This window comes from Hemibagrus wyckioides, linkage group LG19 (assembly GCF_019097595.1).
Source record: "Hemibagrus wyckioides isolate EC202008001 linkage group LG19, SWU_Hwy_1.0, whole genome shotgun sequence".
NCBI lineage: Eukaryota > Metazoa > Chordata > Actinopteri > Siluriformes > Bagridae > Hemibagrus > Hemibagrus wyckioides.
Window position 1 is genome coordinate 18,484,744 of NC_080728.1, and position 18,573 is coordinate 18,503,316.

Sequence of the window (18,573 nt, forward strand, 5' to 3'; positions counted from 1 at the left end):
CACCCAGTTCAATACACACCATCACCCAGTCCAGTACACACCATCACCCAGTTCAATACACACCATCACCCAGTTCAATACACACCATCACCCAGTCCAGTACACACCATCACCCAGTCCAGTACACACCATCACCCAGTTCAATACACACCATCACCCAGTTCAATACACACCATCACCCAGTCCAGTACACACCATCACCCAGTTCAATACACACCATCACCCAGTTCAATACACACCATCACCCAGTTCAATACACACCATCACCCAGTCCAGTACACACCATCACCCAGTTCAATACACACCATCACCCAGTCCAGTACACACCATCACCCAGTTCAATACACACCATCACCCAGTACAATACACACCATCACCCAGTTCAATACACACCATCACCCAGTCCAATACACACCATCACCCACTCCAATACACTTAATGCTAGATTTTATTTCTGTGTGTCTCTGTATGTAGGGTAAACCCGGTGTGGATGGCAAGCGTGGACTAGCAGGAAAAGATGTAAGACCTTTAATTATGTCTAAATCCATACACTATATAAATATATATATATTTATATATATTTTTTATAGAGATCTGAAAATCTTTTTCTCACTTTAGGGACAAGAAGGACTCAGGGGTAGTGATGGGAAAAAGGTTGGCAAAAAGACCCTGACTCTATTATTATTATTATTATTATTATTATTATTATTATTATTATTATTATTAAAAGAAACATTTAACACTATGTTTTTGTGGCTACAGGGAGAGAAAGGAGAACCTGGTGTTGCTGTAAGAACTTAAAAAAGTCCAATAATTTGAATTAAATTAAATAAAGCAGTTTCATTTCTAGTCCTGGTTTTAATTTAGGAACCTGTGTGTCTCGTCAGGGTAAAGATGGACCGAAGGGAGATGCAGGTCCTCCAGGTTTGCCTGGTCCTCCTGTTGTAGTGCCCGAGGTACAGGCCACTTACATACCATTTATTCATTATGTTCCATATTCATAAAGAAAACGCATGCGTCAGTATTCACAAAAAGCTTAAATATTATACTCTTAATCCTTTTTTTTACATTCAATATTAGATGGACCAAAAGACTGGCAAATTATAAGCTTTGAGAATAGCTAGATTGCTAAATTTAATATCTTTCGTCTTGTTAAGTGCACAATTAAATCCCAGCATCCATTATTTACAAAAATATATATATAATAATAGGATGTGTTGGACGAAGCTTGTAGAATAAAAGTGGAAGTCATGTAATGTGACAATTACAACCAAGACAATTCATGCAGCAATATATTTACATTCTAGATATTTATTTCAAAGCTCTTCTCATTTATATATATCGTTGTATTAGTCTTTTTTAGAGAAATGTTTTTTTTAATCGTCTCTTGCTTCAATATTGCACTGAAATACAAGAGAATACACAAACCACCTTCTGTAGTCCGCATTTTCTTTCCCTGATTTTTTTCCCAGACACCTTTACTGCATAACTCAACATGAGTATATCAGCTCCTAGTTCACATCTGGTTAGGTTAATTAGGCTGCTGTTGTGTTTAATCCATAGGGTGCTTCAATAGATGATTTTAAAACAGCATTTACAGGATCAGTGGGTCTTCCTGGAGCGACGGTGAGAGCAGATCATTTGATTGTCTTCAAAATGCAAATAAATATACAAAGAATTAATTACCCAAATTAAAATATGTAGAATATAATATATGAAACTTTGGATCTGTCTGACATTTATAAATATGTTTGATATTTCAAATAATTTCCATAATTTTTCCTTTCCTCATTTCTATGTGTGTGTACATAGGGTTCTCCTGGCATGAAGGTAGGATACAATTTATGAATAAACTATATATACATACGCTGATCAGGCATAACATTATGAGCAGTGAGAGGTGAAGTGAATAAGACTGATGATCTCCTCATCATGGCACCTGTTAGTGGGTGGGATATATTAGAGGCAGCAAGTGAACATTTTGTCCTCAAAGTTGATGTTAGAAGCAGGAAAAATGGACAAGTGTAAGGATTTGAGCGAGTTTGACGAAGGGCCAAATTGTGATGGCTAGACCACTGGATCAGAGCATCTCCAAAACTGCAGCTCTTGTGGGGTGTTCCCGGTCTGCAGTGGTCAGTATCTATCAAAAGTGGTCCAAGGAAGGAACAGTGGTGAACCGGCAACAGGGTCATGGGCGGTCAAGGCTCATTGATGCACGTGGGGAGAGAAGGCTGGCCCATGTGATCCGATCCAACAGACGAGCTACTGTTGCTCAAATTGCTGAAGAAGTTAATGCTGGTTCTGATAGAAAGGTGTCAGAATACACAGTGCATGACGGGTCAGGGCTGTTTTGGCAGCAAAAGACAATATTTCGCAGGTGGTCATAATGTTATGCCTGATTAGTGTATATGTGAAAGAATGTAAGCTGTATATTATTCATTTTGTTAATTTTTTTTAATAGGGTGAAAAAGGAGATCCAGGAGAGAAGGTATTTTTATTTGTTTAAATTAATTATAACAAAAAAATAGTTTTTGTCACTAATTGTTTATTAATCTTGCTCAGGGTGACACTGGTTTGCCAGGGAAGGGTGTTGAAATGAAGGTAGGCTATAAATTAGTTTTTTTTTGTTGTTTTTTTTTTCAATTTATGTGTATATATGTCTTAAATATGTAATTTTTATTTATTTATTTTATTTCAGCACATCGAGGCATTATTTGAATCATATGGAATTAAGGTACGCTTCTGAAATCAAAATTTATCACAAGTTTTGTCATGTTACACAACAGGAAACAGTTTCTAAAAATCACATTTCTGCATGCATTATAATCCTTAACTTCTTCTCAGCTTTCCCTGCTGAAGGCCTTAATTGACAGACTGCTCCAGGATGGTATGGAGGAACTACTGCATGAAATCAGTACGAAGAAAAGAACCAAAGAACGGAGGATAAACCCTGACTCCAACATCATCACTGAATACACTGTAAGCTTTATTTTAATTATTTAATCATGAAAAGTGCAGTGTATTGTACATTTTAATGCTGAAAAAAGGCTCAGAATCATATATATTGGGGACAAAATAGTTAGGGAAGTGATGTCAGTCCACCACAAGGTCATGAGAAGCACCCAGATGTTTGCAGCATGTTTCAGTGTGCTTTATTTCTCTTATTCTACAGCAGTTCGCCAATAAGTGCAATATTTATGTACTTAGTTATTTGTAGTTACATTTTAACGTGTAGTTCCTGTTAACACTGTTGTTATAGCAGTACATCAGTATGTTATAGCAGTATGTTATAGCAGTACATGAGTATGTTATAGCAGTACATCAGTATGTTATAGCAGTACATCAGTATGTTATAGCAGTACATCAGTATTTTACAGCAGTACATCAGTATTTTATAGCAGTACATGAGTATGTTATAGCAGTACATGAGTATGTTATAGTAGTACATGAGTATGTTATAGCAGTACATGAGTATGTTATAGCAGTACATGAGTATGTTATAGTAGTACATCAGTATGTTATAGTAGTACATGAGTATGTTATAGCAGTACATGAGTATGTTATAGTAGTACATGAGTATGTTATAGCAGTACATGAGTATGTTATAGCAGTACATGAGTATGTTATAGCAGTACATGAGTATGTTATAGCAGTACATGAGTATGTTATAGCAGTACATGAGTATGTTATAGTAGTACATGAGTATGTTATAGCAGTACATGAGTATGTTATAGTAGTACATGAGTATGTTATAGCAGTACATGAGTATGTTATAGCAGTACATGAGTATGTTATAGTAGTACATCAGTATGTTATAGCAGTACATCAGTATGTTATAGTAGTACATCAGTATGTTATAGCAGTACATCAGTATGTTATAGCAGTACATGAGTATGTTATAGCAGTACATCAGTATGTTATAGCAGTACATCAGTATGTTATAGTAGTACATCAGTATGTTTTAGCAATACATGAGTATGTTATAGCAGTACATGAGTATGTTATAGTAGTACATCAGTATGTTATAGCAGTACATGAGTATGTTATAGCAGTACATCAGTATGTTATGGCAGTACATCAGTATGTTATAGCAGTACATCAGTATGTTATAGCAGTACATGAGTATGTTATAGTAGTACATCAGTATGTTATAGCAGTACATGAGTATGTTATAGTAGTACATCAGTATGTTATAGCAGTACATGAGTATGTTATAGTAGTACATCAGTATGTTATAGCAGTACATGAGTATGTTATAGTAGTACATCAGTATGTTATAGCAGTACATGAGTATGTTATAGCAGTACATCAGTATGTTCTAGCAGTACATCAGTATGTTATAGTAGTACATCAGTATGTTATAGCAGTACATCAGTATGTTATAGCAGTATGTTATAGCAGTACATCAGTATGTTATAGCAGTACATCAGTATGTTATAGCAGTACATCAGTATGTTATAGCAGTATGTTATAGCAGTACATCAGTATGTTATAGCAGTACATCAGTATGTTATAGCAGTACATCAGTATGTTATAGCAGTACATCAGTATGTTATAGCAGTATGTTATAGCAGTACATCAGTATGTTATAGCAGTACATCAGTATGTTATAGCAGTACATCAGTATGTTATAGCAGTATGTTATAGCAGTACATCAGTATGTTATAGCAGTAAATCAGTATGTTATAGCAGTACATCAATATGTTATAGCAGTACATCAGTATGTTATAGCAGTACATCAGTATGTTATAGCAGTACGTCAGTATGTTATAGCAGTATATCAGTATGTTATAGCAGTATATCAGTATGTTATAGCAGTACATCAGTATGTTATAGCAGTACATGAGTATGTTATAGCAGTACATCAGTATGTTATAGTAGTACATCAGTATGTTATAGCAGTACATGAGTATGTTATAGCAGTACATGAGTATGTTATAGCAGTACATCAGTATGTTATAGCAGTACATCAGTATGTTATAGCAGTACATCAGTATGTTATAGCAGTACATCAGTATGTTATAGCAGTACATCAGTATGTTATAGCAGTATGTTATAGCAGTACATCAGTATGTTATAGCAGTACATGAGTATGTTATAGCAGTACATGAGTATGTTATAGCAGTACATGAGTATGTTATAGCAGTACATCAGTATGTTATAGCAGTACATCAGTATGTTATAGCAGTACATCAGTATGTTATAGCAGTATGTTATAGCAGTACATGAGTATGTTATAGCAGTACATGAGTATGTTATAGCAGTACATCAGTATGTTATAGCAGTACATCAGTATGTTATAGCAGTACATGAGTATGTTATAGCAGTACATCAGTATGTTATAGCAGTACATCAGTATGTTATAGCAGTACATCAGTATGTTATAGCAGTACATCAGTATGTTATAGCAGTACATCAGTATGTTATATCAGTACATCAGTATGTTATAGCAGTACATGAGTATGTTATAGCAGTACATCAGTATGTTATAGCAGTACATCAGTATGTTATAGCAGTACATCAGTATGTTATAGCAGTATGTTATAGCAGTACATCAGTATGTTATAGCAGTAAATCAGTATGTTATAGCAGTACATCAATATGTTATAGCAGTATGTTATAGCAGTACATCAGTATGTTATAGCAGTACGTCAGTATGTTATAGCAGTATATCAGTATGTTATAGCAGTACATCAGTATGTTATAGCAGTACATCAGTATGTTATAGCAGTACATCAGTATGTTATAGCAGTACATCAGTATGTTATATTATAGCAGTATATCAGTATGTTATAGCAGTACATCAGTATGTTATAGCAGTATGTTATAGCAGTACATCAGTATGTTATAGCAGTACATCAGTATTTTATAGCAGTACATCAGTATTTTATAGTAGTACATGAGTATGTTATAGTAGTACATCAGTATGTTATAGCAGTACATGAGTATGTTATAGTAGTACATCAGTATGTTATAGCAGTACATCAGTATGTTATAATAGTACATCAGTATGTTATAGCAGTACATGAGTATGTTATAGCAGTATATCAGTATGTTATAGTAGTACATCAGTATGTTATAGCAGTACATGAGTATGTTATAGTAGTACATCAGTATGTTATAGCAGTACATGAGTATGTTATAGCAGTACATCAGTATATTATGGCAGTACATCAGTATGTTATAGCAGTACATGAGTATGTTATAGCAGTACATCAGTATGTTATAGCAGTACATGAGTATGTTATAGCAGTACATCAGTATGTTATAGCAGTACATGAGTATGTTATAGCAGTACATCAGTATGTTATGGCAGTACATCAGTATGTTATAGCAGTACATCAGTATGTTATAGCAGTACATGAGTATGGTATAGTAGTACATGAGTATGTTATAGCAGTACATGAGTATGTTATAGTAGTACATCAGTATGTTATAGCAGTACATGAGTATGTTATAGTAGTACATCAGTATGTTATAGCAGTACATGAGTATGTTATAGTAGTACATCAGTATGTTATAGCAGTACATGAGTATGTTATAGCAGTACATCAGTATGTTATAGCAGTACATCAGTATGTTATAGCAGTACATCAGTATGTTATAGCAGTACATCAGTATGTTATAGCAGTACATCAGTATGTTATAGCAGTATGTTATAGCAGTACATCAGTATGTTATAGCAGTACATCAGTATGTTATAGCAGTACATCAGTATGTTATAGCAGTATGTTATAGCAGTACATCAGTATGTTATAGCAGTACATCAGTATGTTATAGCAGTACATCAGTATGTTATAGCAGTACATCAGTATGTTATAGCAGTATGTTATAGCAGTACATCAGTATGTTATAGCAGTACATCAGTATGTTATAGCAGTATGTTATAGCAGTACATCAGTATGTTATAGCAGTACATGAGTATGTTATAGCAGTACATCAGTATGTTATAGCAGTACATCAGTATGTTATAGCAGTATGTTATAGCAGTACATCAGTATGTTATAGCAGTACATGAGTATGTTATAGCAGTACATCAGTATGTTATAGCAGTACATGAGTATGTTATAGCAGTACATCAGTATGTTATAGTAGTACATGAGTATGTTATAGCAGTACATGAGTATGTTATAGCAGTACATCAGTATGTTATGGCAGTACATCAGTATGTTATATTATAGCAGTATATCAGTATGTTATAGCGGTACATCAGTATGTTATAGCAGTACGTCAGTATGTTATAGCAGTATATCAGTATGTTATAGCAGTACATCAGTATGTTATAGCAGTATGTTATAGCAGTACATCAGTATGTTATAGCAGTATGTTATAGCAGTACATCAGTATGTTATAGCAGTACATGAGTATGTTATAGCAGTACATGAGTATGTTATAGCAGTACATGAGTATGTTATAGCAGTACATCAGTATGTTATAGCAGTACATCAGTATGTTATAGCAGTACATCAGTATGTTATAGCAGTATGTTATAGCAGTACATGAGTATGTTATAGCAGTACATGAGTATGTTATAGCAGTACATCAGTATGTTATAGCAGTACATCAGTATGTTATAGCAGTACATGAGTATGTTATAGCAGTACATCAGTATGTTATAGCAGTACATCAGTATGTTATAGCAGTACATCAGTATGTTATAGCAGTACATCAGTATGTTATAGCAGTACATCAGTATGTTATATCAGTACATCAGTATGTTATAGCAGTACATGAGTATGTTATAGCAGTACATCAGTATGTTATAGCAGTACATCAGTATGTTATAGCAGTACATCAGTATGTTATAGCAGTATGTTATAGCAGTACATCAGTATGTTATAGCAGTAAATCAGTATGTTATAGCAGTACATCAATATGTTATAGCAGTATGTTATAGCAGTACATCAGTATGTTATAGCAGTACGTCAGTATGTTATAGCAGTATATCAGTATGTTATAGCAGTACATCAGTATGTTATAGCAGTACATCAGTATGTTATAGCAGTACATCAGTATGTTATAGCAGTACATCAGTATGTTATATTATAGCAGTATATCAGTATGTTATAGCAGTACATCAGTATGTTATAGCAGTATGTTATAGCAGTACATCAGTATGTTATAGCAGTACATCAGTATTTTATAGCAGTACATCAGTATTTTATAGTAGTACATGAGTATGTTATAGTAGTACATCAGTATGTTATAGCAGTACATGAGTATGTTATAGTAGTACATCAGTATGTTATAGCAGTACATCAGTATGTTATAATAGTACATCAGTATGTTATAGCAGTACATGAGTATGTTATAGCAGTATATCAGTATGTTATAGTAGTACATCAGTATGTTATAGCAGTACATGAGTATGTTATAGTAGTACATCAGTATGTTATAGCAGTACATGAGTATGTTATAGCAGTACATCAGTATATTATGGCAGTACATCAGTATGTTATAGCAGTACATGAGTATGTTATAGCAGTACATCAGTATGTTATAGCAGTACATGAGTATGTTATAGCAGTACATCAGTATGTTATAGCAGTACATGAGTATGTTATAGCAGTACATCAGTATGTTATGGCAGTACATCAGTATGTTATAGCAGTACATCAGTATGTTATAGCAGTACATGAGTATGGTATAGTAGTACATGAGTATGTTATAGCAGTACATGAGTATGTTATAGTAGTACATCAGTATGTTATAGCAGTACATGAGTATGTTATAGTAGTACATCAGTATGTTATAGCAGTACATGAGTATGTTATAGTAGTACATCAGTATGTTATAGCAGTACATGAGTATGTTATAGCAGTACATCAGTATGTTATAGCAGTACATCAGTATGTTATAGCAGTACATCAGTATGTTATAGCAGTACATCAGTATGTTATAGCAGTACATCAGTATGTTATAGCAGTATGTTATAGCAGTACATCAGTATGTTATAGCAGTACATCAGTATGTTATAGCAGTACATCAGTATGTTATAGCAGTATGTTATAGCAGTACATCAGTATGTTATAGCAGTACATCAGTATGTTATAGCAGTACATCAGTATGTTATAGCAGTACATCAGTATGTTATAGCAGTATGTTATAGCAGTACATCAGTATGTTATAGCAGTACATCAGTATGTTATAGCAGTATGTTATAGCAGTACATCAGTATGTTATAGCAGTACATGAGTATGTTATAGCAGTACATCAGTATGTTATAGCAGTACATCAGTATGTTATAGCAGTATGTTATAGCAGTACATCAGTATGTTATAGCAGTACATGAGTATGTTATAGCAGTACATCAGTATGTTATAGCAGTACATGAGTATGTTATAGCAGTACATCAGTATGTTATAGTAGTACATGAGTATGTTATAGCAGTACATGAGTATGTTATAGCAGTACATCAGTATGTTATGGCAGTACATCAGTATGTTATATTATAGCAGTATATCAGTATGTTATAGCGGTACATCAGTATGTTATAGCAGTACGTCAGTATGTTATAGCAGTACATCAGTATGTTATAGCAGTATGTTATAGCAGTACATCAGTATGTTATAGCAGTATGTTATAGCAGTACATGAGTATGTTATAGCAGTACATCAGTATGTTATAGTAGTACATCAGTATGTTATAGCAGTACATGAGTATGTTATAGCAGTACATCAGTATGTTATGGCAGTACATCAGTATGTTATAGCAGTACATGAGTATGTTATAGCAGTACATCAGTATGTTATAGCAGTACATCAGTATGTTATATTATAGCAGTATATCAGTATGTTATAGCAGTACATCAGTATGTTATAGCAGTATGTTATAGCAGTACATCAGTATGTTATAGCAGTACATCAGTATGTTATAGCAGTACATCAGTATGTTATAGCAGTATGTTATAGCAGTACATCAGTATGTTATAGCAGTACATCAGTATGTTATAGCAGTATGTTATAGCAGTACATCAGTATGTTATAGCAGTAAATCAGTATGTTATAGCAGTACATCAATATGTTATAGCAGTACATCAGTATGTTATAGCAGTACATCAGTATGTTATAGCAGTACGTCAGTATGTTATAGCAGTATATCAGTATGTTATAGCAGTATATCAGTATGTTATAGCAGTACATCAGTATGTTATAGCAGTACATGAGTATGTTATAGCAGTACATCAGTATGTTATAGTAGTACATCAGTATGTTATAGCAGTACATGAGTATGTTATAGCAGTACATGAGTATGTTATAGCAGTACATCAGTATGTTATGGCAGTACATCAGTATGTTATAGCAGTATGTTATAGCAGTACATCAGTATGTTATAGCAGTACATCAGTATGTTATAGCAGTACATCAGTATGTTATAGCAGTATGTTATAGCAGTACATCAGTATGTTATAGCAGTATGTTATAGCAGTACATGAGTATGTTATAGCAGTACATCAGTATGTTATAGCAGTACATGAGTATGTTATAGCAGTACATCAGTATGTTATAGCAGTATGTTATAGCAGTACATGAGTATGTTATAGCAGTACATCAGTATGTTATAGCAGTACATCAGTATGTTATAGCAGTATGTTATAGCAGTACATGAGTATGTTATAGCAGTATATGAGTATGTTATAGCAGTACATCAGTATGTTATAGCAGTACATCAGTATGTTATATCAGTACATCAGTATGTTATAGCAGTACATCAGTATGTTATAGCAGTACATCAGTATGTTATAGCAGTACATCAGTATGTTATAGCAGTACATGAGTATGTTATAGCAGTACATCAGTATGTTATAGCAGTACATGAGTATGTTATAGCAGTACATCAGTATGTTATAGCAGTACATCAGTATGTTATAGCAGTACATCAGTATGTTATAGCAGTATGTTATAGCAGTACATCAGTATGTTATAGCAGTACATCAGTATGTTATAGCAGTACATCAGTATGTTATAGCAGTATGTTATAGCAGTACATCAGTATGTTATAGCAGTAAATCAGTATGTTATAGCAGTACATCAATATGTTATAGCAGTATGTTATAGCAGTACATCAGTATGTTATAGCAGTACGTCAGTATGTTATAGCAGTATATCAGTATGTTATAGCAGTACATCAGTATGTTATAGCAGTACATCAGTATGTTATAGCAGTACATCAGTATGTTATAGCAGTACATCAGTATGTTATATTATAGCAGTATATCAGTATGTTATAGCAGTACATCAGTATGTTATAGCAGTATGTTATAGCAGTACATCAGTATGTTATAGCAGTACGTCAGTATGTTATAGCAGTACATCAGTATGTTATAGCAGTACATCAGTATGTTATAGCAGTGTGTTATAGCAGTACATCAGTATGTTATAGCAGTACATCAGTATGTTATAGCAGTATGTTATAGCAGTACATGAGTATGTTATAGCAGTACATGAGTATGTTATAGCAGTACATCAGTATGTTATAGCAGTACATCAGTATGTTATAGCAGTACATCAGTATGTTATATCAGTACATCAGTATGTTATAGCAGTACATGAGTATGTTATAGCAGTACATCAGTATGTTATAGCAGTACATCAGTATGTTATAGCAGTACATCAGTATGTTATAGCAGTATGTTATAGCAGTACATCAGTATGTTATAGCAGTACATCAGTATGTTATAGCAGTACATCAGTATGTTATAGCAGTATGTTATAGCAGTACATCAGTATGTTATAGCAGTAAATCAGTATGTTATAGCAGTACATCAATATGTTATAGCAGTATGTTATAGCAGTACATCAGTATGTTATAGCAGTACGTCAGTATGTTATAGCAGTATATCAGTATGTTATAGCAGTACATCAGTATGTTATAGCAGTACATCAGTATGTTATAGCAGTACATCAGTATGTTATAGCAGTACATCAGTATGTTATATTATAGCAGTATATCAGTATGTTATAGCAGTACATCAGTATGTTATAGCAGTATGTTATAGCAGTACATCAGTATGTTATAGCAGTACGTCAGTATGTTATAGCAGTACATCAGTATGTTATAGCAGTACATCAGTATGTTATAGCAGTGTGTTATAGCAGTACATCAGTATGTTATAGCAGTACATCAGTATGTTATAGCAGTATGTTATAGCAGTACATGAGTATGTTATAGCAGTACGTCAGTATGTTATAGCAGTACATCAGTATGTTATAGCAGTACATCAGTATGTTATAGCAGTGTGTTATAGCAGTACATCAGTATGTTATAGCAGTACATCAGTATGTTATAGCAGTATGTTATAGCAGTACATGAGTATGTTATAGCAGTACATCAGTATGTTATAGCAGTAAATCAGTATGTTATAGCAGTACATCAATATGTTATAGCAGTATGTTATAGCAGTACATCAGTATGTTATAGCAGTACGTCAGTATGTTATAGCAGTATATCAGTATGTTATAGCAGTACATCAGTATGTTATAGCAGTACATCAGTATGTTATAGCAGTACATCAGTATGTTATATTATAGCAGTATATCAGTATGTTATAGCAGTACATCAGTATGTTATATTATAGCAGTATATCAGTATTTTATAGCAGTACATCAGAATGTTATAGCAGTACATCAGTATGTTATAGCAGTACATCAGTATGTTATAGCAGTACATCAGTATGTTATATTATAGCAGTACATCAGTATGTTATATTATAGCAGTATATCAGTATGTTATAGCAGTACATCAGTATGTTATAGCAGTGTGTTATAGCAGTACATCAGTATTTTATAGCAGTACATGAGTATGTTATAGCAGTACATCAGTATGTTATAGCAGTACATCAGTATGTTATAGCAGTACATCAGTATGTTATATTATAGCAGTACATCAGTATGTTATAGCAGTACATCAGTATGTTATATTATAGCAGTATATCAGTATGTTATAGCAGTATATCAGTATGTTATAGCAGTATATCAGTATGTTATATTATAGCAGTATATCAGTATGTTATAGCAGTATATCAGTATGTTATAGCAGTACATCAGTATGTTATATTATAGCAGTACATCAGTATGTTATAGCAGTACATCAGTATGTTATATTATAGCAGTATATCAGTATGTTATAGCAGTATATCAGTATGTTATAGCAGTACATCAGTATGTTATAGCAGTATGTTATAGCAGTACATCAGTATGTTATAGCAGTACGTCAGTATGTTATAGCAGTACATCAGTATGTTATAGCAGTATGTTATAGCAGTACATCAGTATGTTATAGCAGTACGTCAGTATGTTATAGCAGTACATCAGTATGTTATAGCAGTACATCAGTATGTTTTAGCAGTACATCAGTATGTTATAGCAGTGTGTTATAGCAGTACATCAGTATGTTATAGCAGTACATTAGTATGTTATAGCAGTGTGTTATAGCAGTACATCAGTATGTTATAGCAGTACATCAGTATGTTATATTATAGCAGTACATCAGTATGTTATAGCAGTGTGTTATAGCAGTACATCAGTATGTTATAGCAGTACATCAGTATGTTATAGCAGTATGTTATAGCAGTACATCAGTATGTTATAGCAGTACGTCAGTATGTTATAGCAGTACATCAGTATGTTATAGCAGTACATCAGTATGTTTTAGCAGTACATCAGTATGTTATAGCAGTGTGTTATAGCAGTACATCAGTATGTTATAGCAGTACATTAGTATGTTATAGCAGTGTGTTATAGCAGTACATCAGTATGTTATAGCAGTACATCAGTATGTTATAGCAGTACATCAGTATGTTATAGCAGTGTGTTATAGCAGTACATCAGTATGTTATAGCAGTACATCAGTATGTTATAGCAGTAAATCAGTATGTTATAGCAGTACATCAATATGTTATAGCAGTATGTTATAGCAGTACATCAGTATGTTATAGCAGTACGTCAGTATGTTATAGCAGTATATCAGTATGTTATAGCAGTACATCAGTATGTTATAGCAGTACATCAGTATGTTATAGCAGTACATCAGTATGTTATATTATAGCAGTATATCAGTATGTTATAGCAGTACATCAGTATGTTATATTATAGCAGTATATCAGTATTTTATAGCAGTACATCAGTATGTTATAGCAGTACATCAGTATGTTATAGCAGTATGTTATAGCAGTACATCAGTATGTTATAGCAGTACGTCAGTATGTTATAGCAGTACATCAGTATGTTATAGCAGTACATCAGTATGTTATATTATAGCAGTATATCAGTATGTTATAGCAGTACATCAGTATGTTATATTATAGCAGTATATCAGTATGTTATAGCAGTATATCAGTATGTTATAGCAGTATGTTATAGCAGTACATCAGTATGTTATAGCAGTACATCAGTATGTTATAGCAGTACGTCAGTATGTTATAGCAGTACATCAGTATGTTATAGCAGTACATCAGTATGTTATAGCAGTGTGTTATAGCAGTACATCAGTATGTTATAGCAGTACATCAGTATGTTATAGCAGTACATCAGTATGTTATAGCAGTGTGTTATAGCAGTACATCAGTATGTTATAGCAGTACATCAGTATGTTATAGCAGTGTGTTATAGCAGTACATCAGTATGTTATAGCAGTACATAAGTATGTTATTGCAGTGCATGAGTATGTTATAGCAGTACATCAGTATGTTATAGCAGTACATGAGTATGTTATAGCAGTACATCAGTATGTTATAGCAGTATGTTATAGCAGTACATCAGTATGTTATAGCAGTACGTCAGTATGTTATAGCAGTACATCAGTATGTTATAGCAGTACATCAGTATGTTATATTATAGCAGTATATCAGTATGTTATAGCAGTACATCAGTATGTTATATTATAGCAGTATATCAGTATGTTATAGCAGTATATCAGTATGTTATAGCAGTACATCAGTATGTTATAGCAGTATGTTATAGCAGTACATCAGTATGTTATAGCAGTACGTCAGTATGTTATAGCAGTACATCAGTATGTTATAGCAGTACATCAGTATGTTATAGCAGTGTGTTATAGCAGTACATCAGTATGTTATAGCAGTACATCAGTATGTTATAGCAGTGTGTTATAGCAGTACATCAGTATGTTATAGCAGTACATCAGTATGTTATAGCAGTATGTTATAGCAGTACATGAGTATGTTATAGCAGTACATCAGTATGTTATAGCAGTAAATCAGTATGTTATAGCAGTACATCAATATGTTATAGCAGTATGTTATAGCAGTACATCAGTATGTTATAGCAGTACGTCAGTATGTTATAGCAGTATATCAGTATGTTATAGCAGTACATCAGTATGTTATAGCAGTACATCAGTATGTTATAGCAGTACATCAGTATGTTATATTATAGCAGTATATCAGTATGTTATAGCAGTACATCAGTATGTTATATTATCGCAGTATATCAGTATTTTATAGCAGTACATCAGTATGTTATAGCAGTACATCAGTATGTTATAGCAGTATGTTATAGCAGTACATCAGTATGTTATAGCAGTACGTCAGTATGTTATAGCAGTATATCAGTATTTTATAGCAGTACATCAGTATGTTATAGCAGTACATCAGTATGTTATAGCAGTATGTTATAGCAGTACATCAGTATGTTATAGCAGTATGTTATAGCAGTACATCAGTATGTTATAGCAGTACGTCAGTATGTTATAGCAGTACATCAGTATGTTATAGCAGTACATCAGTATGTTATATTATAGCAGTATATCAGTATGTTATAGCAGTACATCAGTATGTTATATTATAGCAGTATATCAGTATGTTATAGCAGTATATCAGTATGTTATAGCAGTACATCAGTATGTTATAGCAGTATGTTATAGCAGTACATCAGTATGTTATAGCAGTACGTCAGTATGTTATAGCAGTACATCAGTATGTTATAGCAGTACATCAGTATGTTATAGCAGTGTGTTATAGCAGTACATCAGTATGTTATAGCAGTACATCAGTATGTTATAGCAGTGTGTTATAGCAGTACATCAGTATGTTATAGCAGTACATCAGTATGTTATAGCAGTGTGTTATAGCAGTACATCAGTATGTTATAGCAGTACATAAGTATGTTATAGCAGTGCATGAGTATGTTATAGCAGTACATCAGTATGTTATAGCAGTACATCAGTATGTTATATTATAGCAGTATATCAGTATGTTATAGCAGTACATCAGTATGTTATAGCAGTGTGTTATTGCAGTACATCAGTATTTTATAGCAGTACATGAGTATGTTATAGCAGTACATCAGTATGTTATAGCAGTACATCAGTATGTTATAGCAGTACATCAGTATGTTATATTATAGCAGTATATCAGTATGTTATAGCAGTACATCAGTATGTTATATTATAGCAGTATATCAGTATGTTATAGCAGTATATCAGTATGTTATAGCAGTATATCAGTATGTTATAGCAGTATATCAGTATGTTATAGCAGTACATCAGTATGTTATAGCAGTATGTTATAGCAGTACATCAGTATGTTATAGCAGTACGTCAGTATGTTATAGCAGTACATCAGTATGTTATAGCAGTATGTTATAGCAGTACATCAGTATGTTATAGCAGTACGTCAGTATGTTATAGCAGTACATCAGTATGTTATAGCAGTACATCAGTATGTTTTAGCAGTACATCAGTATGTTATAGCAGTGTGTTATAGCAGTACATCAGTATGTTATAGCAGTACATCAGTATGTTATAGCAGTGTGTTATAGCAGTACATCAGTATGTTATAGCAGTACATCAGTATGTTATAGCAGTACATCAGTATGTTATAGCAGTGTGTTATAGCAGTACATCAGTATGTTATAGCAGTACATCAGTATGTTATAGCAGTGTGTTATAGCAGTACATCAGTATGTTATAGCAGTACATCAGTATGTTATAGCAGTAAATCAGTATGTTATAGCAGTACATCAATATGTTATAGCAGTATGTTATAGCAGTACATCAGTATGTTATAGCAGTACGTCAGTATGTTATAGCAGTATATCAGTATGTTATAGCAGTACATCAGTATGTTATAGCAGTACATCAGTATGTTATAGCAGTACATCAGTATGTTATATTATAGCAGTATATCAGTATGTTATAGCAGTATGTTATAGCAGTACATCAGTATGTTATAGCAGTACGTCAGTATGTTATAGCAGTATATCAGTATGTTATAGCAGTACATCAGTATGTTATATTATAGCAGTATATCAGTATGTTATAGCAGTATGTTATAGCAGTACATCAGTATGTTATAGCAGTACGTCAGTATGTTATAGCAGTATATCAGTATGTTATAGCAGTACATCAGTATGTTATAGCAGTACATCAGTATGTTATAGCAGTACATCAGTATGTTATATTATAGCAGTATATCAGTATTTTATAGCAGTACATCAGTATGTTATAGCAGTACATCAGTATGTTATAGCAGTATGTTATAGCAGTACATCAGTATGTTATAGCAGTACGTCAGTATGTTATAGCAGTACATCAGTATGTTATAGCAGTACATCAGTATGTTATAGCAGTACATCAGTATGTTATAGCAGTACATCAGTATGTTATAGCAGTACATCAGTATGTTATAGCAGTACGTCAGTATGTTATAGCAGTACATCAGTATGTTATAGCAGTACATCAGTATGTTATAGCAGTACATCAGTATGTTATAGCAGTACATCAGTATGTTATAGCAGTACATCAGTATGTTATAGCAGTGTGTTATAGCAGTACATCAGTATGTTATAGCAGTACATCAGTATGTTATAGCAGTACATCAGTATGTTATAGTATATATACAGTTGCTTTCTCTTACATTCTCTTCAATGCAACAGAACATGCACCTCTTCTTTCCTGTTTTTGAAAAGAAATCAAAGTTAGGACTTTCAAAACTCTGACAATGGAGACTCCTTCTCTAGACGTCTCCTTAGAACAGACTTACTATCATATTAACAATCTTTGTTAAATATATTTATATTTTAAATAATATTACAATCAAAAAAGTTAAAATACACAAAATTAATATCAAGCTGTGATTTGTCAGAAAACTAATTAATACTTTCTGAATAATAATATTTGAGAATTAAACACACACTGTGTTATAAATATCATTATAGTTTTGATAGATTCATATCCTGTGCTGCTTTTTCAGCCAAAAATGTTTGATTTTGCATCTTTTTTTTTACTAAATTTGCTATGCATCTTTGAGATTTTGTGCTTTTTATATGGAAAATATGGACAAAATAACAAATCCAAAATCACAAAACAAATAAAAAGAACAAATACGAAAACACAGGGACAATTTAGACAAACCGGAAAAGGTAGGTATAGTTTGCGAATGGAATTCTTCCCTCTGATTGGACGAGACATCGGTCACTCAGGATCTACAGGAAGTCCAGCAGCCTGCAGCAGTAGAAAGTGGATTGGTGTGTGTACGAACACAGCTCTGCTCTTATAGCGCTCCTTACATCCTTTAATCTGGAATAGTTTAGTCTTCCAAACATACCTGCATTC

The 18,573-nt window shown here is 33.0% G+C and overlaps 1 protein-coding gene across 3 annotated transcripts in view; it reads left to right on the forward strand.

Moving 5' to 3' along the window:
- col7a1l (collagen type VII alpha 1-like) overlaps positions 1 to 18,573 on the forward strand; it is a 112,079-nt gene that overhangs the window by 61,099 nt on the left and 32,407 nt on the right. For all 3 annotated transcript variants that reach the window (XM_058417613.1, XM_058417611.1, XM_058417612.1), the window contains 10 exons: positions 475 to 519; positions 619 to 654; positions 763 to 789; positions 888 to 956; positions 1,564 to 1,626; positions 1,813 to 1,830; positions 2,462 to 2,488; positions 2,563 to 2,601; positions 2,699 to 2,734; positions 2,845 to 2,979. In XM_058417613.1, the coding sequence (XP_058273596.1) occupies positions 475 to 519; positions 619 to 654; positions 763 to 789; positions 888 to 956; positions 1,564 to 1,626; positions 1,813 to 1,830; positions 2,462 to 2,488; positions 2,563 to 2,601; positions 2,699 to 2,734; positions 2,845 to 2,979 (495 nt within the window). The remainder of the gene's footprint in view (positions 1 to 474; positions 520 to 618; positions 655 to 762; positions 790 to 887; positions 957 to 1,563; positions 1,627 to 1,812; positions 1,831 to 2,461; positions 2,489 to 2,562; positions 2,602 to 2,698; positions 2,735 to 2,844; positions 2,980 to 18,573) is intronic.